The sequence below is a fragment of the Rhinoderma darwinii genome, chromosome 12 (assembly GCF_050947455.1).
Source record: "Rhinoderma darwinii isolate aRhiDar2 chromosome 12, aRhiDar2.hap1, whole genome shotgun sequence".
Lineage (NCBI taxonomy): Eukaryota > Metazoa > Chordata > Amphibia > Anura > Rhinodermatidae > Rhinoderma > Rhinoderma darwinii.
In genome coordinates, this window is record NC_134698.1 from 78,238,741 (window position 1) to 78,264,176 (window position 25,436).

Below are 25,436 nucleotides of genomic sequence, written 5' to 3' on the forward strand. Positions count from 1 at the left end.
TGCAGCTCTGGAGTATAATACAGGATGTAACTCAGGATCAGTACAGGATAAGTAATGTAATGTATGTACACAGTGACTCCACCAGCAGAATAGTGAGTGCAGCTCTGGAGTATAATATAAAATGTAACTCGGGATCAGTACAGGATAAGTAATGTAATGTATGTACACAGTGACTCCACCAGCAGAATAGTGAGTGCAGCTCTGGAGTATAATATAGAATGTAACTCGGGATCAGTACAGGATAAGTAATGTAATGTATGTACACAGTGACTCCACCAGCAGAATAGTGAGTGCAGCTCTGGAGTATAATACAGGATGTAACTCAGGATCAGTACAGGATAAGTAATGTAATGTATGTACACAGTGACTCCACCAGCAGAATAGTGAGTGCAGCTCTGGAGTATAATATAGAATGTAACTCGGGATGAGTACAGGATAAGTGATGTAGTGTATGTACACAGTGACTCCACCAGCAGAATAGGGAGTGCAGCTCTGGAGTATAATACAGGATGTAACTCAGGATCAGTACAGGATAAGTGATGTAATGTATGTACACAGTGACTCCACCAGCAGAATAGTGAGTGCAGCTCTGGAGTATAATATAGAATGTAACTCGGGATCAGTACAGGATAAGTAATGTAATGTATGTACACAGTGACTCCACCAGCAGAATAGTGAGTGCAGCTCTGGAGTATAATATAGGATGTAACTCAGGATCAGTACAGGATAAGTAATGTAATGTATCTACACAGTGACTCCACCAGCAGAATAGTGAGTACAGCTCTGGAGTATAATACAGGATGTAACTCAGGATCAGTACAGAATAAGTAATGTAATGTATGTACACAGTGACTCCACCAGCAGAATAGTGAGTGCAGCTCTGGAGTATAATATAGAATGTAACTCGGGATCAGTACAGGATAAGTAATGTAATGTATGTACCCAGTGACTCAAACTTATGTAGATGAAACTATGTATAGACTGGTGATGTAGCAGTCACAGTTTACCTTCTGACTACAGTAATTATTATGGCTCTTCTGAAGACAGAGTTTTCCCAGTGTTTGAGCTGCAGGATGCCGGAATTCTTTTACAATATCTGTACATCCTCCGATGTTACTCCCAATGGATGTGGCATCAGGCCAAGTGATTCACCGTGTGTTACCATCAAAATTCTCTGATGTGAAGATACAAACAAACAGCAACGATGGAAAGTGGAATGAAAGGAAGGGAGAGTGAGACTTGGCAATAACTAGCACAATCACATTATCATTTCAATGGGCGCAATGTAAAGGGCAGGCTATAGGTGGGTAGACGGATGGCATAAAAAGCAGTGACTGCGGTTGCTTCGGGAGACGAGGGTTGAGGATTAAAGCGGCGGCGCTGTCTAGGCTGATGACATTTGCAGGCATTGTGTAAATGACATTTGCTGTACACAGAGAGCGACAGAGCCGTCCTAGGGATCACTTAGTCTGGGAGGCGACCAGAGCTGCAAATTGGCAGCATCGCCTTTCATTCAGAAGATCGGAAGTAGCATCGGATGGCAGCCGCAGCCAACGGATATTATGATCTACGAAGTGTCAGACTCCTAGTGACGCACAGTGTCGGTCATGTCATACATCCAAATTACAAACATATGAAAGCACACGATCGAAGGAGCGACGCACAACCCGGATTATTAAAGGGGTCGTCTCACTACAGACACTGATGCCATAAATGTCCGACAGATTAGACCCCCTCTGCCAATCGCTCGAACAAAGTGGCAGTGGAGCAAGAAAAGCGCTGTGCTTTTATCAGAGGTCGCATGGTTGAGCAGAGCTGAAGTGCTACAGTACTTTCCTAGTTCCAAAACCACTTTGTTTTATCGATCGGTGGGGATCGCAGTGGTTGCACCCCATTGATCGGTCATTGCCAGCAATCCTTGTATCCTATCCTTTAAGGCCTCTTGCTACACCATAGGGCAAATATTTTGATTAAAAAGGAGTGTATGGCTTGCGATAAGTACGTCACAATGCTATGTGATATAACATGCACGATTAAGTGGAGGAGGCGCCTATTTGAAGGTAAAAATATTAAAATCTCATAGCAATATAGTGTTAAATTGCCATCGCACAATATTACATTTGATTTTAATAGAACTCTGCGGGGGAAAAAATGGCATGTGGTTTGTGATTATCCCATAAAATTCCAAGATTGCAATTTCTTGTGACACTAAGCCCCGATATCGCACCGGCACCGCGCTTAACATGATCACATTAGTGCGATCATCAGTGCTTTTTAATCGCTGTACAGCCGATTATGTCATAGAAAAAGGGAGCGAATATATGACAGATCAGACATGGCGCAGAGCTGGTGCCTGTTAGAACAGTTGTGGATATGAGATACATGATTTATATGACATTGCGTACAATATGTTCATCCATACATTCCCTCCAGGCAGCTGTTGATGTGTATTCGATGTAATCAGCCAGAAATGTGTGTAACCTGCTAAACAGTTCTCTTCCCACTTGTGCTCCCCTTCCTCTCTCACAGCATCCAGTGCCAGACAACCTGCAGCTGCATCCCCCTCCTCCCTGTCTCTGTATTACTCTAGTTGGATTTGTTGGGGACTGGAAAACAGAAAGGGGAACTACAGGCTGCTGGAAGGTGGGGATACCACTTCCCACTTGTGCTCCCCTTCCCCTCTCACAGCATCCAGTGCCAGACAACCTGCAGCTGCATCCCCCTCCTCCCTGTCTGTGTATTACTCTAGTTGGATTTGTTGGGGACTGGAAAACAGAAAGGGGAGATACAGGTTGCTGGAAGGTGGGGATACCACTTTCTCCTAATAAGATATATGACAAAGTTTCATGTATTCACATTTACTATTGATTTACGCACTGAAAAATATAATGATTGGCTCCCTTTACTCTAAAATAAGCCTTTAGAGCGCACCACAGCCATACGAGGAACGGTATTGACAAACCTGCTCCAGTGTTCTGTTTGTGTATCCCAAAGATATCCTTTTCAGCGCACTTTCTCCCTGGTCTTGCTTGTTTTTCATCCTGAAGGTGCACAATTGCTTGTGGATTCTCCTTGCTTCACATTACCTGAATGGGAGAGACATAAACCTGGCCTGTGTGGCTTAGAGGGGCTGTCTATTTTACAGTGAGAAACCCGATCATTTCACTACATGTACTGAACTGGTGGTCACCCAGACAGGAGGGCAGATGTTTGCTAGGCAACCTGAGTAACCAAAGTCTGTAGAACATACTAATGGGAAGCTGCAAGAGGAGAAAAATCAACAGGTTGTGCATATATATGTCTGGTTAATAATTTTGGGTGTATGTAGTGACTGCAGTGGAGTTGGGCTTTAACTTTGGGGGCTTTCTTTTGGACAATGTACAAGATTTTAAAATGCGGCTTAAAAACAAGTGATCACTTTCGTATTTTCCAAAGTTATGTAATCCGATGGGTGTACAGTATTGCTATGTCCCCATCCGAATGTTTAACCGCTAATTCCTTTCTTTTTTGTATTTACAGGAGTTGTTTTTGTTGGGATTTTTACAAAAGTGGCGCGGTTTGGTTGCTACATAACATTTAATAAAACCTGGGGGTTGTATGGAGACATAGTTAGTTCGATCGTGTGCCCTAAAAGCTGTATTTTTTTTTCCCCCCAAATCATCAGAAACTTTTTTCTTTTTCTAGGTGGGATCTGTTCGCACTGTCGTCAGAGGCTTCATCCGTAGTCTATCGGCAGTTCAGTCATGTAGAGCTTCTTTTTTTTTTCCATCAAAACAATGGCACCCGACGGACTGGTGCTGGTGGTATCTGGCTTTACCATGGCATTGGGTTATAGTATGCTGTGAATGGAATCCACGATGGAAGTGTGAACAGAGCCTAAAGCTGTTGATTAATGTAGCACCAAAAAGAACCCAAACAAAAATTCAGATTTTTTTTTTTATTATTCATTTAAGAGCTTTCATCATTGAAAATTACAAAATATTTCAAAATGCATTCTTCATGGTTTTTTTTTTTTTTTTGTTTTTTCACCCCCCAAAAAGGGGAAGTTCACAGTTAGAAGACTAGAAGAATAGACAATTTGGGGGACGATTTGGGAAGGGGTGAAGAAAAAGGTGGCAGCAAAATCTAGACTCAATGATGTGTGTTAAACTCTGGTATGGACCAGCTTACAAGGCAAGGATTGTTAATGAGAAGTACGAATTATGATAATGCAAGCTGCATATATCTCATCCATGTAAAGAGACCATTGTATGCGCTCAGCCTTCCCGCTCTGATTATTCTACCCCCATCTCCATGTTCGTGCCTTTTGGTAAAGGCAGAACATATTTTTTTTTCACTAAATACAAGCTCCTGTCTGTGCCTGTCATACAGATGTCTTACAGGGAACGTATTCCTGAGAGAAGAGTGTCAAGTTTAAAAGAAAAAAGAAAAAACAATGTGCACTGAATCCACGCAGCTTTATCGGTATTGGAGCAGAGACGTCCAGCTTTTTAGAGCCACAACTTCTGAAGTCATCATCCTCCCAAACATGGAGTCAATTAGAAACACGTTCTCGTCAGAAAAAAAGTAAAATATTTCAACTTGTTGCTTTCGAGTAATGCAAAATACAACACTATTAAGGACAGTTCATGCGTTATTACCAATAGAAATGCAAGCTTATAGAAAACGTATTAACAAAGAGCCCCTCAATTACTTCTGAGGTAGTACATGAGGAGCGGTTAGGGTCTCTTTTTCTCGGACAAAAACATATCCGTTATACTGGCCATGACGCTAGTCTTGAAGAATACAGGATATTGTTGGTGACCTTATGCCTTGAAACCACATAACTAATATCAGAGTTCCTGGCAAGACTGCCGGGAGACTCCTGGGACCAAATTCCTACTAATAGACTGGAGATTAAGAGGACGGCTACTACATATTCTTCTCCAAGCGCCTCTAAATCTGACTAGATGGGACAAATTCATGGGTGGAACGAGAGGGTGTGGAAACTTGAGGGAACTCCCACTAGATACTGTTTCTGAAGTTTACCAACATCATAAATGAATGTCCCTTCAAACAAACTCTAGATCCTCCACTAAACAGAGGTGGCCACCAATGAAACATATTCCTCTCACCTATTTTCTTCAAATCTGACTAAATGGGACAAAGGCAGGGGCGGTACCTGGGGGTGTGGCAATTCAAGAGACCTCCCCCTAGGTACTGTAACATTTCAGAAATACACCAACATAGAACACTACCTTCCTTCAAATAATCTAGATTCTCTTCTAAACACAGGTAGCCACCAATTCAACTTTAATGTTATAGAAATGTTTTTAATGGAAATAGAATCTAAATGAGCCCCATAGAGGATGGAGAAGTCTGTCCACAGTTAATACGTCCATGTCTTCAAGAATGTAGAATATAACCAACTACAATCCCGTCACTCAAGACTCATCGGTGCAATTTTAATTGGTTTCAAAATAGGAGTTGGACTTCATGAACCCGTTCATCTACATGCCAATCATGCCGGGTGACGTGAACATCCTGTAAACATACTTCCTGTGCTGTACAGTGTAAAAAACCAAAGCAATTTGCATATTGTGCCTTTAAAATATAAATAACAGGCCCCAGCTGAATTTGACTTTGAGTAAGGATTGACTGTAGCCGAGATTTGCTTTGGTTCAAAGCAGCTTTAGCTCCATGTAAAAAAAAAAAACACAAAAAAACCTAGATAATAATCAGCATAGGGATAAAGTTTCAAGCCGAACAGCCAATCCGGAGTTCTGCACGCTAAGGCCGGGAAGCCGTAATCTTGATTCTGGGGATGAGCGGATACAATATCATACAACCCCTGTAATGGGTATCGGGCTTTGCAAAAACGGAACCCTGATTCATCTGGTTTTCCTGCTATTGGACGGTGACCCTATCCTGGTAATTCTTGGATTTAATGGCTACTGCAATATTTTTTATTTTATTTTTTTAAACTTTGGTTAAAATCTGTATAACCCTATCCTGCTTTCATAGTTTTGATTGACTATACCCACTTTTTGATGTTTTCAGAATGGCCATATGCAGTGAGGTAATTCTCACATGCACTGGGTCATCGCATAACTTTTTTGTATATTGGAAGTTTTCCACAAAAGTGAAAGATACACAAACACTTAATAGAGAATTGTTAATACTGGCTCAACGGAAACTCCACGACATTCCCATCATCCATTGTTTGCTCTTGGTAATCTTATTGCAATTTGGAAGATCGTTAATTCAACAGTGTCCCATATAATTGTGCTTTTGTAAGACTATCTTTTCTCGTTAACCCAATGCTTCCAGTTCTTTGGAATTGCTGGGGCTTGCCATGAAAACTTGCATGTCCTTGGTCAATGGAAGACTGGTGTACGTCCGAAGCCTCCATAGGGCTTTGAATGAGAGATTCTGCCGAGCTATTCGGACTAACGTCAACGTATTCCCTCTTGGCTGCTGCATTAGTGTCTACGTTCTTATTCCCTACGGACATCCTCTCACTTATTTGGTCTCTTGCTTCTTTTGCCTTAAAGGTAGACAACATTTCTTGTTTGCAGCTGGCGCTAATGTCAATTTTCAAACCAGAGTCCGTTCTGAGAAAGCACGAGTCTCCCATTCTGCTTTGACAAACTTCTTCCCCTTCCGAAAAGCTGTCCTGTTTATAACTGGCGTACAACGGGCTCATCCTGCTTTCCAACTGTTTAGCGGGGCTGGGGGCAAAATACTGTTCCGTGAAACTGCACTGTGATATTCGGCCATCATTGCTGAAAGAGTAGGCTCCAATGTCCTCCACGCTTAGTTGCCTCCACCTGGTTGGCAAGTCATCTTCGGAGAGGTGAGAGCTTCGACACTCGCTGTGTGACTTGTGAGCACCTAGTGTCTGTTGAGTACGGATTCTGGAGAAATGAAGAGGTTCTTCTACGTAGGAAGAGGATCTGGTGAAGTTGGGGGAGGCTGTATTTTCTGGGCTGTGCTCCATGTGCTGGACAGACTTGGATTTTACAAATCTCGGGCTAGCGGTATGCTCGTAACCAGTGGTAGACTTTCTTTCGAACAGGTCATCCCTGTTGCCCATGTAGATGGCCTGCTGGGAGGCAGTTAGAGTGTTGGCCTGGTTGTTTTCTTTCTCTTCGGAAGTAGCACTGAAGCTCGAGTAGGAGCTGGATGTGGGTAAGGATGCTACATATTCATTGAAGGCTTCATGTGAGAAGCTCGAATGGAATCCATCCTCTACTGTGCTGTCTGTAGAGTTCTGAGATCTTAAGAAGACTTCGTCTTTAACTTGCACATCAAAGCTCTGCCTCCGATCTCTTCTCCTTTCTTCTGGGCAATAGAGAGCAGTGTCGCTGCAGTAGATTTCCGACTTGAACTGCTGCCTCTGCCGTAGTTTCTCTTCGGGCTCTTGAACGCGCTCGTGCTCATAGCTAAGGTCTCTCATTGAAGCACTCGACAGATGTGAAGACAGGCTACTGGGATCGGGTTTTTCCAGCACCTTAGCAATGACACAAGTAGGAATGCTGTCAGCATATGAGGTGTTAGAAAGGGGCACAGTTAGTTTACACCCATGTTTTTCCAAGTGTTCACTTACTCTTTCCTGAAAGTCAGCTGGGAGCTGCAGACAAAAGAAAAGATGTGTAAGAAATAGTCGCTTGCATTTTTCGATCAATTTTACAAAAAATTTCAATATAGGTTACTTTTTTGTCTTTCAAAAAGTTATTTCTAGCAGTGTTTAACAAAGACATTGATTGCAATGATTGGAAATCTCCTTCTGATCAAAGCCCATACATTGCCCACTTAGGAACCCACCAACGACCAGATGACATTGTAAACTTCAAAAAGATCTATCACATTTTTCGACACATTTTTCCCCTGTCAGATCGGATGGTACCGCAGATACAGAGATTATTGCCACGAATGCTCATTATTAAATGTCTCCGCAGACCTCTGTGTGGGTGTATAACCGCTCTATGGGGCTGACCTGACTAGACAACCCTCTTCTAATGCAGTCGCCAGCTGATATCACCTGGAGACGCTGTGGGCTGCAACTTCTGAATGGGTGACCATTTAATACATGGTCGCACCAAGTCCACCAGAGCCAGGGCTCGCGTTTCTAGTTGCTCTCGACTTTGGCTAGTAGAAGGGTCCGGGGTGGGTTATCTGGTTGTCGACCCCAACAGGGCATATGGACAGAGATTTCCTAGTTGGCGCAACCCGACAAAAATTATAAAGTGAAAACAAAAATGTTAAATCTTTCCATTAACGTTTCTACCATTTAATAGGATTTATTTTTAATAACTCACATACTAATCATTTCCTCTCTGCTGCGATGTCTGTGTGTGTGTGGACCGTGGATTGTCAACCCACGTATCTGCAGCCCAGTTGCCCAAAATATTATTTTTTCTGACTCATGCTATGAAGTGTAGCATCCTCTCTAAAACACAGCACTTCATGTGAATTTATAAAACAAATTGTTCTATTTCAGGAAATTATATAAACCGCTTTTCCCGAAAATACTTCTGTTGCCTGAACTGCATCTTTAAATAACACACCAGGCAAAATGGATATTGTGTTATGCCTAGTGCAGGGTCGGAGGGGGTGGAGCATGACACAGGAATTCAAAGAACACCAAAGAGAGAATCCCTATCATGCTCCGCCCCACAGGCCCTGCACTATGTATAAAACAATATCCGTTTTCCCCCTGGTTGTTCTTCTAGTAATTGGAGGGATTTGGGCAATGAAGTCAGATTCCCTGTGGCTGCTCTTCTTGAATACGGAGCTGTTTATATTGCATGTATGTTGTGACAGCCGCTCTTCTCTTAGGCCCCATGCACACGACCGTATTTTTTATTCGTAATTACGGACCCATTAATTTCCATGGGCTACAGACACGTTTCCGTATTTTTACTAATGGGTGTCCGTGCCGTAGAAATGATAGAACGTGTCCTTTTTGGTCTGTAATTACAGCATGAACTCCCCATAGAAGTCTATGGGCGCTTCCGTAATTACGGCCGGCTATGGATGTGCATCGGTAGCCGTCCGTAATTATGGAAGCATTGCTATGCGACGCCAGGGAATTACCCTAGATTCCGCCCTGTTTTTTGTGGATCCGTAAATACGGATGCATTACAGATGCAGTAGGGACCGTATTTACGGACGGATGAAAAATACGGTCGTCTGCATGGGGCCTCAGGTCACTAGATTTATTTGTGCTGGCTGCAGATTTCTTGGAGTTTTAGACTATAAAGGTTTATCTTATACGGCCCGACATGGACCGTGCAAACGACGCCGGTCAACGAGACAGCTCATTGATCGGCGCTCGTTTGCTCCTTTCACAAGGAATGGGGACGAGCGCTCGTTACTCCGATCACTCATCCCCGTACATTTCTATCATGCCGGCAGCACGTCTTCAGGTTTACCCAGGGACACATGCTGCTGATAACGATGATATTTTCGGCTGCATAAACGATACAGTCAGCCGAGGAACGAGCATTTGATTGTTCATTGGCTGATGGTTTCCCTATTTACACAGGGCAATGATCAGGAACGAGCATTCTGTGAACGCTCGATCGCCCTGATAATTGGCCAATGTAAAAGGGCCTCAATCGCTTTTTATTGGGACAAAACACACGTGCCCGATTTAAAGGGATTCTGCAAGGTTAGAAAAACATGACAGCTTTCTTCCCTAAGACAGCGCCACACCTGTCCACAGGTTGTGTCTGGTATTGCAGCTCCGCTTCATTCAAGGGAATGATGCTCAGCTGCAATACAACACACAACCTGTGGACAGGTGTGACGCTGTTTTGGGAAGAAAGCTGTCATGTTTTTTACAATATTGTACAATTCATTTAATATATACAAAGAAACAATGTAACTCATGGTAACCATGGCAATTAAAGGTGCTTGATATATTTTAAGTAAATATGGCTCAGGTAACAGCACAGCTAGTGCGGAAAGTTCCTAATACTGCGTAAAAATGTGGCTCCTGAGCACTGATCTCAGGGGCCACGTCTGCACAGTAGTGTTTGTGTCCGTATATCATGATCACTGTATGGTCGGGGTACATGTATAGATTTATATGGATGGTCTTACCTCTGATAATTTGTGTGCTCTGTAGTAACTTTTGCTGCACTGCAATAGCTGAGAGGCCAGGTTACAGTCCTTCCTGTACAGCTCCTAAGAAAAAGGCACAGCAAGGATCAACCCCATCATAGTAACAAGTTATTTCTGTCTTAACACCTAAAGGGCTTGTCCCATAAATAAATATTACATTTCCCTGTTAGATCGAGCAAAAAAGATACATTTTTTCAATTTAGGTATTTGTTATATAAAACGCTCCTTTGTGTAGATATTGCTGTTACATTCATGTTGTAGCGCCCCCTGGTGTTCTTTTCGTTCCCTCTGAAAACATTCACCTATAGTCCCCTTCACAGCGTTTCCTCTGCACGTTTGCGTCGGGAAAGTACCCATGGGCTCTCATTATACCGTCGGAGTCCAAAAGTGTATTCTTTTGGCCTCTGTCGGGGATACTATCTTTTTGCTGGATAGAATAGCGCAATGGACAAGTCGCATAAACGTATACGTTAGAAGTGACATCAGGATCCATAGACTATAATGGTTTCTATTTAACGGATACGTCATTTACCCTCATGGCCCTTTTCATGACGTATCTGTTAAACGGATACCATTATAGCCTATGGGTTACAAATGCCACTGTATGGCGTCCATCAGATGTATGGTTCAGTATCCTCAGTGACGTGAGAGTTATCACTGGAGCTGAGGGAGTCTGGATGGCCGCCCTGCCTGCACGCTCAATTTACATCTGGGATCCTGAGCCAGAGGTGACTCCCCTCCTGTTTCACCTGGCCCCATTCCTGTAGCCTTTGGGTACCCCCCCCCCCCCTTCACCAGTCCTGCGCTACGACTTTACTGGAGTTTCCCTGGGGTAGTCAAAGTGATGTAACTCTTCTTATAAGGCCAGTTACGTCACTGGAGCTTCCCTGGGGTAGCTTCTAGAGCGCTGATTCTTATTGTCTGGCCTACCCAAAGTAGGAATTAATCTGCTTGCCCGTGTACAAGAGGATTTGGTTGGTGGAACTGAGCTAATGGGCATGTGTGACTATCGGCACTGGACACATTGAAGGAACACTAAACATACAAAATGTACAAATCCTTCCTTTATCTCCCCCATTCTTTTGATCCTTTTTTGCCTCGCATTTTAATTAATACTGAGAAATATATAAATAAATCTCCGTGTCCCAGGAAATCTGCTATTTCTCCCCTTATTTTCTTCACAATCCTGTGTCTGGCTGTAAGATATCTGGCTGCAGCAGGAGCCTCTACCTCTGTCCTGTCTGCAGTAGAACACACCAACCGCTAAGACCCGCCCTTCTCAGCTGTTCACCAATTGAAAATGTAAGAGATCAGCAGAAAATTAAGCCCTGTGTAGTCTGCACTATTTCAGGAGCATGCTGAGAATCCTGCAGACAAACAGTGTGGGCAAACTTCTCTCCTGATAGTATTTTTTTCTAGGTTTAGTGGATCTTTAAATGGACATATTGAGGGGGCATCACAAGAACACCAGGGGGCACCGTAACAAGTAAAAAATTATGTTTTGTCTGATCTAACATAAAAATGCATTGTTTAATCGTCAGACAACCAAATTCCAAATTAGAACTTTTTGAAGGAAACTCTGTTCTAAATGCAGGGCAGCTGGTATCGGAGGGGGGAGGGGTACATTTCAGGTGCTGTGGAAATGAGCCATTACATGGTGTCCATTAAAAAAAAAAAAATGGGTGACCTTGTAAGCCATGAAGTCCTACAGGGCAGTTTGGATAAATTTGGTCTGTTTGATATTTCGATCAATAAGACATTGTTGTTAAAGGAGCCGTGCTCGTCTATGGGCTGTGTCTTGCAGCTCAACTCCATTCAAGTGATGACCTATTCACAGGCGTGGATCCTGTAACAATACTGACTTATTATTAGAGACTTTAGGATTATTTAGAAACAAATTCTATAATAAAAAAGTAAATGGTCCCGTCACAATCATTACAGATCTAAAACTGCACAATGATTATTGTCATGATGAGTAATTACCGATTCAGCTAATCCATCACTCATTAATTCATATGCTCATGATGTGTCTCGGTAAATAATAGTCTTTACTTTAATGGCTAATCGTACAGACGCTATTTTCACAGGCGATAAATCATTTTTATCTCCGGTCGCTATGAAAGCCACCGAGGACGTGATAATGCACTGCATTAAATTACTGGAGTACTAGTGTTCAGATATTGGATTTTGGGATGTGATCTTATATGATCGATCCCCAGAATCGGTGGTAATTCCAAAGTAGAACAATGTCAAGCAACTGGTTTTAAGTCTATTAATGAGCACCATAGAGGAATATGGACATCAGTCAGGGATGGGGGGTCGGTCCCATGGACCCCCAAAGATGTGCTCAGATTGCTAGGTCCAATTCTAAATCCAGGCGGTGTGCCCTAAAAATTTGCAGAGCTGCAAACCAGTCGGGGAATGTTTTTCCTTAACTTGACGCCAGATATAACTTTTCATGTTAGACTGGGCATCAGATATAGCATCTCCGACTAGGCCCCAGTCCACATTAGTACCGCATTAGACTTTTCACTGTTCAACAAACTTCATATTAAACATAACACAATCCAAAGAACAAACAATTCGACTTGGCACCAGTCATAGAACCATAAAGAATGATGCCAATTATTATCCTTGGCACCACTTATGGAACTCGATATTAGATATGACCGTTTACGGAGTCACATATAGGTCTTGGCACCAGTTATAGAACCATATATAACACTTGCTAGCGCCAATCATGTGATTATTGAACCAGTTGTTGCCACCAGTTATGAACACGGATGCCCAGTTAATTTGTGATGAGTGAAGAATAGGTATGGCCAGCGGTTGCCATGAACCGGCCGGGTACTTACGTTATCTTCTGATAATTTATCAATTGTCACCTTGGCCTCCAGCAAATGGTTATTTAGAGCGATCACCTCGTGACCCAGCGATCTCTTTTCCTCTTCATAATGTTGTCCCTGAAAATACACAGTTATTGTATTCCTATCATCATTTTAAATAATACAGATCAGTAACACAGTGCTTTTCTTTAGGTGTTACAAAGAAATTTTCCAAAACTCGGAGAACAACCATTGGGAGAACAGAAATGTCTATGAAGTGACTATTGGGAGAACAGAAATGTCTATGAAGTGACTATTGGGAGAACAGAAATGTCTATGAAGTACTAAACCGTCTGTAAAAAGTCACTTTCTAAACTGCCCAATATCTAATATCTTTTTATATCGTTTGGGTCAGTTAAACTTTTAAGCCAAATGCACATTATGCGTATTACGTGCATTTTTGCCGCTCTTATTTTCCTGCGCCAAATCCGCAGCGTAATACAGCACCAGCGAAATAAATGAGATTACAAGAAATCTCATTTACACATTGCAGATTTTTTCCCGCACGTCAATTAACCTGCGGAGCGTATTTTAAAATCGGCAGCATGTCAATATATCCTGCGCTTCCGCCGCAGAATTGTATCTGACACGTTTATAAAAAAAAAAACACGCCAAAATCCGCAGCATAAAATCTGCACCTGTTTCCGCAACAAAATGTAAAATCTGCACCTAAAAACGCATCAAAAAATGAACTATTGGGCTCGTTCACACACAGCGGAATTGCTGCAGAAAATTTCTGCAGCAATTCCGTTGAAAGTCAAAGGCTTTCCGCTGCGACAAAAATGCACCATTTTCTGTGGTTTTTACGGTAGAAAATGGTGCGGAAATTGCTGCAATTGCAGCAAATCTGGACACTTTCCGTAGCAGGAATTGACATGCCGCGGTCCGAAAAATACGCACCGCAGGTCAAATTCGGCACGGAAATTTTACACAGCGTGTGGATGAGATTTGTTGAACCTCATCCACTATGCTGCCACTGTATTCTGCAGCGTTTTTTTCTGGCCGAAATTCCGTCCGGAAAAAACACGGCAATTCCGTTACGTGTGGACGGGCCCTTAGGTGCGGATTTTACCAGCGTGCACTGCCCTACATTCCTGTTACTCCTATTTCCCATGTGTTCATGGACTTCTACCCCTCTCGTATGGACGCTATTTGAGGTACCACAGTAAAGGGTCTCCAGGTAGCACTGTGACCCCTTCTTTCTGCTGATCTGTGTGGGGTACCAGGGATCAGGTTATGACTGTTGCACACGACCGAGTGCTACTTTGGCCGTTTTTCAGTAGCACCCGATGGTTTTCAAGGACCCATTCACTTTAGCGGGTGAATCGGGTCCTATCTTTCCACGGATCACGGACGGGATGCGGTCGGCGCACACTGTCGTGTGCATGAGGCATTAGTACAGGCCATTATTGATATTCATGGAAAACCCCCTTAAATGGCAGTAGTTTTCGTATATATAAATGCACTGTAGATCACAAAAGTGGTAGTACAAAAATCAAGAGAATAGATACAAAAAGCAATTATTTCACAGATATTGCCTGCTACGGCTAGTGCACCAAATCCTGCTCTACCGGCTGCACGGGTGGAATATATTTACCTGTGCACCATTTTGTCAGATCTTATTTTACTTTTTGTGGAAAATGCTGATCGAAGACCAAGAAAAATGTGATTGAATTTTATTGGCATTTGTTCCTTTCCCATTTTTGTGGTTTTGGACTTAACTTGCATCGTCATTTGTTTGCAGAGCTGTGGGGAATCTGGCATGTCCTTGATCTCAGCGTGCGGAGAAAATTGTTAAGTGTTCCAGCGGCTGACAATAGGTCATTTGTGATGGAGTTGTTCCGAACACGGAAAGAAAAGTGAATAGGGAAGGTTATTACTGCACCTGGTCTCCTGCGGAAACCGGATTCTTGTAAACTGCGGATGGTAGAAATCCTACAAACCGATGGATAAAACCCAGGAGGAGCAAGGTACCGAGGGGGAGATCACACGAGGGACTAATTGATACCTGCCCTCGTCCCACACACAGCACATAGGATTATGTAATGTCAAGTTCTGACTACTTATTGTTTTTCTTTGCATAACTCGGCAGTACCTGTGAATTTATAAAACTTTATGATTCATCTTACGAAGTGAAAAAGGGCATCGTCCTCTCCTTTAAGTAGCCTAAAGTCTCTATTTCCCTGCAAATATTCACAAACCTCCTCAGACACCAAAAAATCCTTCTAGTATAAAAAATTTTATAAAAAAAAAAAGACAGGAGGGAGATGCTGCTGCAGCTTCTCTCCCTCGCTGCGACTCTATGCTGTGAGAGGGGCCAAGGAGCTGCATGGGAAAAACATCGGATGGCTCAGAGCCCTTACAGCACATCTCCAATTGTTTTTGATTTATGTGTTTTTTTTTTCTTCCGTTGACTCAAGTGCAAAAAGGGTGTCACCCAAGCCGAATTCAGACTGTCGCTATGAAATACATTGTGATATACAGCGATAGAAGCAGCAAGAAAAAGAACAAGTAAGAGATGGACATATGAAATTCCTTAATGGGAAATATAGGAAACTTTCGTTTTGGTTGGAGTTTCCCTTTAATAGCAAGTTAAAAAAATAACCACATTGAACAATGTCAGGATACGTGTTCCCAATATGAGCGGCCACCTTAACGTCCATTACGTGGTACATTTTGGCCACGGATAATGAAGTTGCCTTCCAAATAAGTTCTTCTAGTTACCCGAATGTCTCGATGCTTGGTAAGTTTCTTCTGATCTTCTCTATTCTCAGACTTCGATATTGAATCATATTGTTTATGTGACCTCAAGCTGCCTTAATAATCAAGTGTTTTTCTGAGGATGAAATGATTATTTTTTTCCACATTTTGTTCCTTAGATCATTTTTATCAAAGAAGATAAATCCGTACTGGGAAACTAGACTTTAAAGGGGACATGTCCGAAGCTCCACCACGGTCTTACTATATACCACACACTATGCAACCAGCGAAGCCTTAGGCATCATACACGCGGTCCGTCATTACGGGCACGGACGGCCGCGGAGAGTCATCACTGTCCGCAAAAGATGTGCATTCATTTCAATGGTGCCGGACCGCGATTGCGGACTGTAAAATGACTTGTCCTGAGTTTTTGCGGTCCGCAATTGCCCCACATGCCCCAATTGTCCCCAACATGGTCCGTGCATGGGCCCATAGAAATGAATGGGTCCGCAATTCAACCGCATTTTTGCGGATGAATTGCGGATGAAAATACACATTCGTGTGCACGAGGCTTAAGGCCTCATGCACACGACCGTAGCCATGTGCACGGCCGTGATTTTCGGGTCGGCCGGGGGCGGAGTGTCACCCGCAAGCCGCCCGCAAATCGCGGGCCATGCACATGGCTGCGGCCATTATTTGCTATGAGCCTGGACACGGCCGTAATAAGGCTTGCCCATTCTTTCTGTGGTCCGGGCTCCTGGGCCATAGGAATGAATGGGGCCGCAATTCTCTCGTGGATTTTCGGGGGAATTGCAGCCGCAAAAGCACGTTCGTGTGCATGGGGCCTTAGGCTGGGTTCACACGACCTATTTTCAGACGTAAACGAGGCGTATTATACCTCGTTTTACGTCTGAAAATAGGGCTACAATACGTTGGCAAACATCTGCCCATTCATTTGAATAGGTTTGCCGACGTACTGTGCCGACGACCTCGGCAAAGAAGTGCAGGACACTTGTATACATTATATGCGGGACACTTATATACATTATATGCGGGACACTTATATACATTATATGCGGGACACTTATATACATTATATGCAGGACACTTATATACATTATATGCGGGACACTTATATACATTATATGCGGGACACTTATATACATTATATGCGGGACACTTATATACATTATATGCGGGACACTTATATACATTATATGCGGGACACTTATATACATTATATGCGGGACACTTATATACATTATATGCGGGACACTTATATACATTATATGCGGGACACTTATATACATTATATGCGGGACACTTATATACATTATATGCGGGACACTTGTATACATTATATGCGGGACACTTATATACATTATATGCGGGACACTTATATACATTATATGCGGGACACTTGTATACATTATATGCGGGACACTTGTATACATTATATGCGGGACACTTGTATACATTATATGCGGGACACTTGTATACATTATATGCGGGACACTTCTATACATTATATGCGGGACACTTCTATACATTATATGCGGGACACTTATATACATTACATGCAGGACACTTATATACATTATATGCGGGACACTTATATACATTATATGCGGGACACTTCTATACATTATATGCAGGACACTTATATACATTACATGCAGGACACTTATATACATTATATGCGGGACACTTATATACATTACATGCAGGACACTTATATACATTATATGCGGGACACCTATATACATTATATGCGGGACACTTGTATACATTATATGCAGGACACTTATATACATTATATGCGGGACACTTATATACATTATATGCGGGACACTTGTATACATTATATGCGGGACACTTGTATACATTATATGCGGGACACTTGTATACATTATATGCGGGACACTTGTATACATTATATGCGGGACACTTCTATACATTATATGCAGGACACTTCTATACATTATATGCGGGACACTTATATACATTATATGCGGGACACTTCTATACATTATATGCGGGACACTTATATACATTACATGCGGGACACTTATATACATTATATGCGGGACACTTATATACATTATATGCAGGACACTTATATACATTATATGTAGGACACTTATATACATTATATGCGGGACACTTATATACGTTATATGCGGGACACTTATATACATTATATGCGGGACACTTATATACATTATATGCGGGACACTTATATACATTATATGCGGGACACTTATATACATTATATGCGGGACACTTATATACATTATATGCGGGACACTTATATACATTATATGCGGGACACTTATATACATTATATGCGGGACACTTCTATACATTATATGCAGGACACTTCTATACATTATATGCGGGACACTTCTATACATTATATGCGGGACACTTCTATACATTATATGCGGGACACTTCTATACATTATATGCGGGACACTTCTATACATTATATGCGGGACACTTATATACATTATATGCGGGACACTTCTATACATTATATGCGGGACACTTATATACATTATATGCGGGACACTTATATACATTATATGCGGGACACTTATATACATTATATGCGGGGCACTTATATACATTATATGCGGGACACTTATATACATTATATGCGGGACACTTATATACATTATATGCGGGACACTTATATACATTATATGCGGGACACTTATATACATTATATGCGGGACACTTCTATACATTATATGCGGGACACTTCTATACATTATATGCGGGACACTTCTATACATTATATGCGGGACACTTCTATACATTATATGCGGGACACTTATATACATTATATGCAGGACACTTATATACATTATATGCAGGACACTTATATACATTATATGCGGGCCACTTATATACATTATATGCGGGACACTTCTATACATTATATGCGGGACACTTCTATACATTATATGCGGGACACTTCTATACATTATATGCGGGACACTTCTATACATTATATGCGGGACACTTATATACATTATATGCGGGACACTTATATACATTATATGCGGGACACTTATATACATTATATGCGGGACACTTATATACATTATATGCGGGACACTTATATACATTATATGCAGGGCACTTCTATACATTATATGCGGGACACTTATATACATTATATGGGGGACACTTATATACATTATATGCGGGACACTTATATACATTATATGCGGGACACTTATATACATTATATGCAGGACACTTATATACATTATATGCGGGACACTTCTATACATTATATGCGGGACACTTCTATACATTATATGCGGGACGCTTATATACATTATATGCGGGACACTTATATACATTATATGCAGGACACTTATATACATTATATGCGGGACACTTCTATACATTATATGCGGGACGCTTATATACATTATATGCGGGACACTTATATACATTATATGCGGGACACTTATATACATTATATGCGGGACACTTATATACATTATATGCGGGACACTTCTATACATTATATGCGGGACACTTCTATACATTATATGCGGGACACTTATATACATTATATGCGGGACACTTCTATACATTATATGCGGGACACTTATATACATTATATGCGGGACACTTATATACATTATATGCGGGACACTTCTATACATTATATGCGGGACACTTATATACATTATATGCGGGACACTTATATACATTATATGCAGGACACTTATATACATTACATGCAGGACACTTATATACATTATATGCGGGACACTTATATACATTATATGCGGGACACTTCTATACATTATATACCGGACACTTCTTTAAATGTAATTTGAGCCGTTTTTCATTGAATTCAATGAAGAACAGCTCAAATATACGGCTGTCAATGACGCCTCGCAAAATGCGAGTAGGAGGAATTACGGCTGAAACGACGCAACTGGTTTCTCCTGAAAACAGTCTGTAATTTCAGACGTAAAAGCCAGTTATCGTGTGCACATACCCTAAGAGCAAATAGCACTGAGATGCAAAGCTGAACCTACTATTGAGGCAAGCCAATGCAGCTGCTCCGTGGCCCTTGGAGATAGAGGGCCCAGACCTCGTTGCTTTCATCCCCTTTGCTATTGGGTGGTGAGAACCTGTGCAGGACTCCCCTCTGCATTGTTATCAAACACAGGGCCCAAGGGTCATAGAGGACAGAGGGGGAATCAAACACGATTCAGGGTGGCAAACCTTGGCATAAAGGGGGTGCTCAGTTTGATTTTTGCAGGGAAGACCGATTCAGCGTTATAAATCAATGAAGTTTAGTTCTTTACCACCCAAATCTGTATATTTGGAAGGTCAGTAGTAAATTTGCCCATTCTAGGGATAACAATTTTCCTGTCTGGGTAAGGACAGCAGCGGCCCGGCAGCAAATCCCGGTTTGGACTCACAATAGAAGATCCCTGCAGTTATTCATTATGTTTCCAACTAGGCAAATGTCACGGCATCTCCGAACCTTCTATATGAACCACAGCACAATACATATATTTATTGTAGTCCTGCAGGAATTTGGAGAATATTTATCGAGGAAGGAAAAATCTCAGAATAATATAACAGTGAGAAGTCAGCTAAGCTACACAGAGTTAAATATACATCATCTGAGGCTCCGGGTTGCCTAGCAACAACATAGGAGATGGATTATAGGGATTAATCATTAGGGGTTCAGGAACAAACAATAAAGCGTACGCGGCCTCCATCCGGCGACTTTCATTTACTACAAAATACGGCAACTTCCAAAGTTACTGTCGAAACCAGTTTGGAGCCGCCGGTGTAATCACATTTTGTCTTAGTTTCCATTACGTGAGTGGAGTGTAAGGATGGAAGTGATCTGCGGGCTGACCCAAAACCACCGTCATATCCGAGAACTGCATCAATAACTCAGCAGCTGATGTATAAGAACAAGGTTGAGGGTAATCCTACAGGCGGCATTCAAAGCAAAATACTGCCCATGCCCCCATAAAGACAAATACTCCCCCCATATACAGTCCTACTGTGCCCCCATTATTAGCGAGCAGCAGACTGCACCATGCCCACTGCCCCAGCCACAAACTGCGCCAAGTGCCCCAGCCACAGACTGCACCCAAACCCAGTGCCCCAGCCACAGACTGCGCCCACACCAAGTGCCCCAGCCACAAACTGCGCCCAGTACCCCAGCCACAGACTGCGCCAAGTGCCCCAGCCACAGACTGCAACCACGCCCAGTACCCCAGCCTCACTCTGCGTCCACACCCAGTGCCCCAGCCACAGAGTGTGCCCACACCAAGTGCCCCAGCCACAGAGTGCGCCCACACCAAGTGCCCCAGCCACAGTGTGCCCACACCAAGTGCCCCAGCCACAGAGTGTGCCCACACCAAGTGCCCCAGCCACAGACTGCACCCACACTCAGTGCCCCAGCCACAGACTGCACCCACACCCAGTGCCCCAGCCACAAACTGCTCTCACACCCAGTGCCACAGACTGCCCCCACACCTATTGCCCCTGCCCCAGACTGCCACAATGCCCAGCACCCCATCCACAGACTGCCCCCACAACTAGTAAATGCCCCCAGTGTCTTTATAATCCAGTCATTTTGCAAAAACCTTTTTTATTGATTGAGTTAGATCTTGTCTTATACTCTAGTTACCTCCAATGCTGCATTTTTTTTTTTTGCAGGTTTCATGTCAGTTTTTCGTCAGCAGGCTAAGGGCTTATCCAGACAAACGGGATATACGTCCGTGCAACGCGTGTGATTTTCACGCGCGTGGCACGGACCTATATTACTCTATGGGGCCGTGCAGACATGTGCGTGATTTTTACGCAGCGTTGGTCCGCTGCGTAAGGGTATGTTCACACGGCAGCGTCCAATACGGCTGAAATTACGGAGCTGTTTTCAGGAGAAAACAGCTCCGAAATTTCAGACATAATGGCATGTGCAGGCGCTTTTCGCAGCGACCATTACGGACGTAATTGGAGCTGTTTTTCCATGGAGTCAATGGAAAACTGCTCCAATTACGTCCCAAGAAGTGACAGGCACTTCTTTGACGCGGGCGTCTTTTTTACGCGCCGTCTTTTGACAGCGGCGCCTAAAACAAAATGACCGTCGGCACAGAACATCGTAAAACCCATTCTAATGAATGGACAGATGTTTGCCGACGCTTTGGAGCCGTATTTTCGGACGTAATTCGAGGCAAAAACGCCCGAGTTACGTCCGTAAATAGGGTGTGTGAACCCAGCCTAAATGTCACGACATGTCCGTTCTTTCAGTGTTTTTCGCGCAACAGCAGTGAAAAGGATGAATGAAAACAGAAAAGCACCACGTGCTTTTCTGTTCACAAACCTCCAAATGGAGTGTCATAATGATGGCGGCTGCGCGAAAACCACACAGCTGCCACATATGCTGCATATGATGCTGCCACACGGAGCTGTCAAGTGCCTTTTGCACAGGCAAAACGCTGCATTTTTTGAGTGCGCAAAAGGCACACGCTCGTGTGAATCCAGCCTAAATGTGACTGCTACGTTTATAGGAGAATAGTTTAATTTGCAGCCCAGAATTTTCCCTATTGCGCTATAATATATATAAATATATAGACCCCAACACTTATCTGATCTCCGCTAAACAAAACTTGTATAAAAGTGAAGGTTAAGACTGGGTGATGGGAGGCGCAGTGATAACATGAGAGGGGGGACGTGGGTGCTGTCCAGGCTGATTAGGTGCTGAGAGGGAGAAGCTGGAGGCGCAGATCAGTAAAGCTCCACACCGGCTAATAATCTGCTCAGTACAGGTGGATATAGGTGGGCTGCAATCAGGGGCGTAACTGGGCTCCATACCAAACTGTTGAGTGTCCCCTAAACGTTTACCGGCTTCATGTGAGGGCACGCTTGCGTCATGTTAAAAAAACAAAAAAACTTTTTCAAAACATCAAAAAACAAAATAATCCGGTATTTAGAAACTGGGGAGGGAACCTCCAGCTCACCTAACACACTCCAGTGTGTTTGTAGAGTAGCACTCGGATCCTCGTGTCGGCACACGGTGGAGTAGCAAAGGAAGGAAGGATAGGATCCAGCGCTGGGTCGAGTTTAAAATGGATTTTCTGTTCCAAGTTTATTGGCATCGGTTTAAAAGGAAGTCCAGTTGTATATGTCCTGGGTGTGTAAGAAAGTGGAGGTATAGTCCTCGGGGCCGGTATTTACTTCTCCTCGCTCCCGTTCACCCCTATAGTTACGCCACCGGCTGCAATGTTATGTGAAGGACTGATGTGGCCATAAAATAACTCGTCTGTAATAAATCGGGCTCCCGGGAGACTATATTTTCGGCTGGCGACTGCTGCCTCAGTATATTATATATGACCCGTGCTGATAGCTCCAGTGGAGAGGATAATGACAGTCTTGATCCAGTCTCCGGACGTCTTCATCACTCTCCATCTCCCCTTCTAATAACTTGTCTTTAAAGATGTAAAGCTAAACAGCAAGAGCCACGTGTCCGGTGGGAGGCATGGGTGGTCCGCAACTGGACAGAGCCACACAATGAGCAGAGCATGCTGGGACAGCCACACAAGTAGACAATGCCGGATGGGGTCATCAGACCCAAGACCCCAAACTAAGTTCACACCCCAGACCAGATCCTTAAAAAAATTCAGACCCCATAATAAATGTAACCCCTAAATAAATTCAGACCATAAACAAGACCCCTGAATGAAGACCCCAGACCAGATCCCTAAATAAAATTAAGACCCCCTAAATCAATTCAGACCCCAGACCAGATTCCTAAAATGTATTCAGATCTTCAAGCCAGACCCCTAAGTAAATTCGCACCCTATACCGGACCCCTAAATTAATTCAAACCCCGAGTCGGCGGTCCCAGCGGCGGTAGTTACACTGCTGTGCCATACTTGTACTACTCGGAGAAGATGTCCAGGGAAGCAAATAGGTTGAGGTTAAGACTGGATGATGGGAATTGTAGTGATGACATGAGAAGGGGAATATTGGAGATGTCCATGCGGACGGGGTGCTGAAAGGGAGAAGTTGTGGGTTATCTTAGATACGAGGTTCAGGATTTATTGCGTACGTTCGTTTTGTGGCGTTGAATTATTAACCTTTGTTGAGTGTCGCACAATTAACAATTCTACGTGTTGTGCGAGGACATGAGCGGAGTGTTCACGAACGCCATGTTTATACTACAGTGCACTACTACACCCAAGGGTTAATTTCATAGGTAGCCAGTTAATCTTTCAATATGGCTCCAGAGTGATAGCGGAATCCCATACAAACTCCAGGCAGATGTCCTGGTGCCACTGCACCCCCTATAGTTGCGCCCCTGACCACCAGACCTCCTCTATGGTAGGTACGCCTGCGACAATTACAGCCAAAAGTTTAGAAATTAACCCCTTCCCCGACGTATGCCGAATACTAACGTCATATCCGGGTAGTGGAAGTAGCGACCAAGCTCAGCCCATACAGCGCAGGTGTCGGCTGTATGTTACTGTTACACTGTTATGAGCAGGATCCCGCTCATTTATCCCCTTAGATGACATGGACAGTAGCGACTGTGGCACCTAAGGGGTTAGAAAGAGGGGTACAACCCCCTCTGACATGCCAATCGGCCCCCCTGGACATGGTCGCAGGGTGCCGATGTTGGCATGGCAGCCTGGGGGGCCCAATGAAGGTCCCTCGGTTCGCCATCTTTGTACTCCTCCGGCATGGCTTAATAGAAGTATGTCAGAAACACTATATCCAATGCTCGCTGGTTCAAATCCCCTAAGGGGACAAGCAAAAAAAAAAACAAAACGGTAAAATAAAAGATGTTTTTTTGTTATGTACAAAAAAAAAGTTTTCCTCTAGAAGCATTATAAAAACAAAACAACACATAATTGGTATCGCCTCATCCGTCTGAGCTATTACAATATAACATTATTTAACCCGCACGGTGAACGCCGTGAAAAAAAGAGGTTTAAAACATCAGAATTGCATTTTTTTTTACACCTCATCTTCTACTCGCATGTACCCCAAAATGGTACCAATAGAAACTACAGCTCGCCATGCAAAAAGTAAGCCCTCACACCGCTCAATCTTCCGAAAATAAAGAAGTTATGGCTCCCAGAATTTGGTGACACAAAATAAATTGTATTTTTTACAATTTAGTTTTTCCTTGTAAAAGTAGTAAAATATAAAAAAAAACGATATAAATTTGGTATCGCAGTAATCATACTGACCAGCAGGATAGAGATAACGCGCCATTTTAATTGCACGGTGAATGACGTAAAAACGAAGCGCAAAAAACAATGGAGGAATCGCTGTATTTTTCCCATTCCACCTCACAAAGAATTTTTGGCCAGTTTCCTAGTACATTATATGGTACAACAAATGGTGCCATGAAAAACTGCAACTCGTCCCACAAAAATCAAGCCCCATACAGATGTATCGATGTAAAAAGAAAAAAGTTATGGCTTTTGGAAAGTGGGAAGTAAAAAATACCAATCCAAAAAATGGCTGCGGCGGGAAGAGGTTAATGTTAAGCCTGGAAACTGTAGTTTAGATCTTGAGGGTGAATGTATATCAACACTTGTGACGAAAACCTGGAATTTACGCTGCCTGCAGGCTCAAGGATTAGACGAGGCTTATATACACGGAGGACACAAAACATCGGCAGATTTAAAAATAAATAGGTTAAAATGCTTGGGTAAAGGGGCCACCTCTAGG

General features: G+C 43.0%; 1 protein-coding gene across 5 annotated transcripts in view; it reads right to left on the reverse strand.

Annotated features, from left to right (window-relative positions):
• Nucleotides 1–3,964: 3,964 nt before the first annotated feature.
• BEGAIN (brain enriched guanylate kinase associated) overlaps nucleotides 3,965–25,436 on the reverse strand; it is a 123,377-nt gene continuing 101,905 nt past the window's right edge. For 3 of the 5 annotated variants that reach the window (XM_075844235.1, XM_075844233.1, XM_075844234.1), the window contains 3 exons: nucleotides 12,966–13,073; nucleotides 10,090–10,173; nucleotides 3,965–7,612 (listed from right to left, as the gene is read on the reverse strand). In XM_075844235.1, coding sequence (XP_075700350.1) covers nucleotides 6,239–7,612; nucleotides 10,090–10,173; nucleotides 12,966–13,073 — 1,566 coding nt within the window. In that variant the 3' untranslated portion in view covers nucleotides 3,965–6,238. The remainder of the gene's footprint in view (nucleotides 7,613–10,089; nucleotides 10,174–12,965; nucleotides 13,074–25,436) is intronic. The other 2 variants (XM_075844236.1, XM_075844237.1) reach the window with 1 other exon arrangement.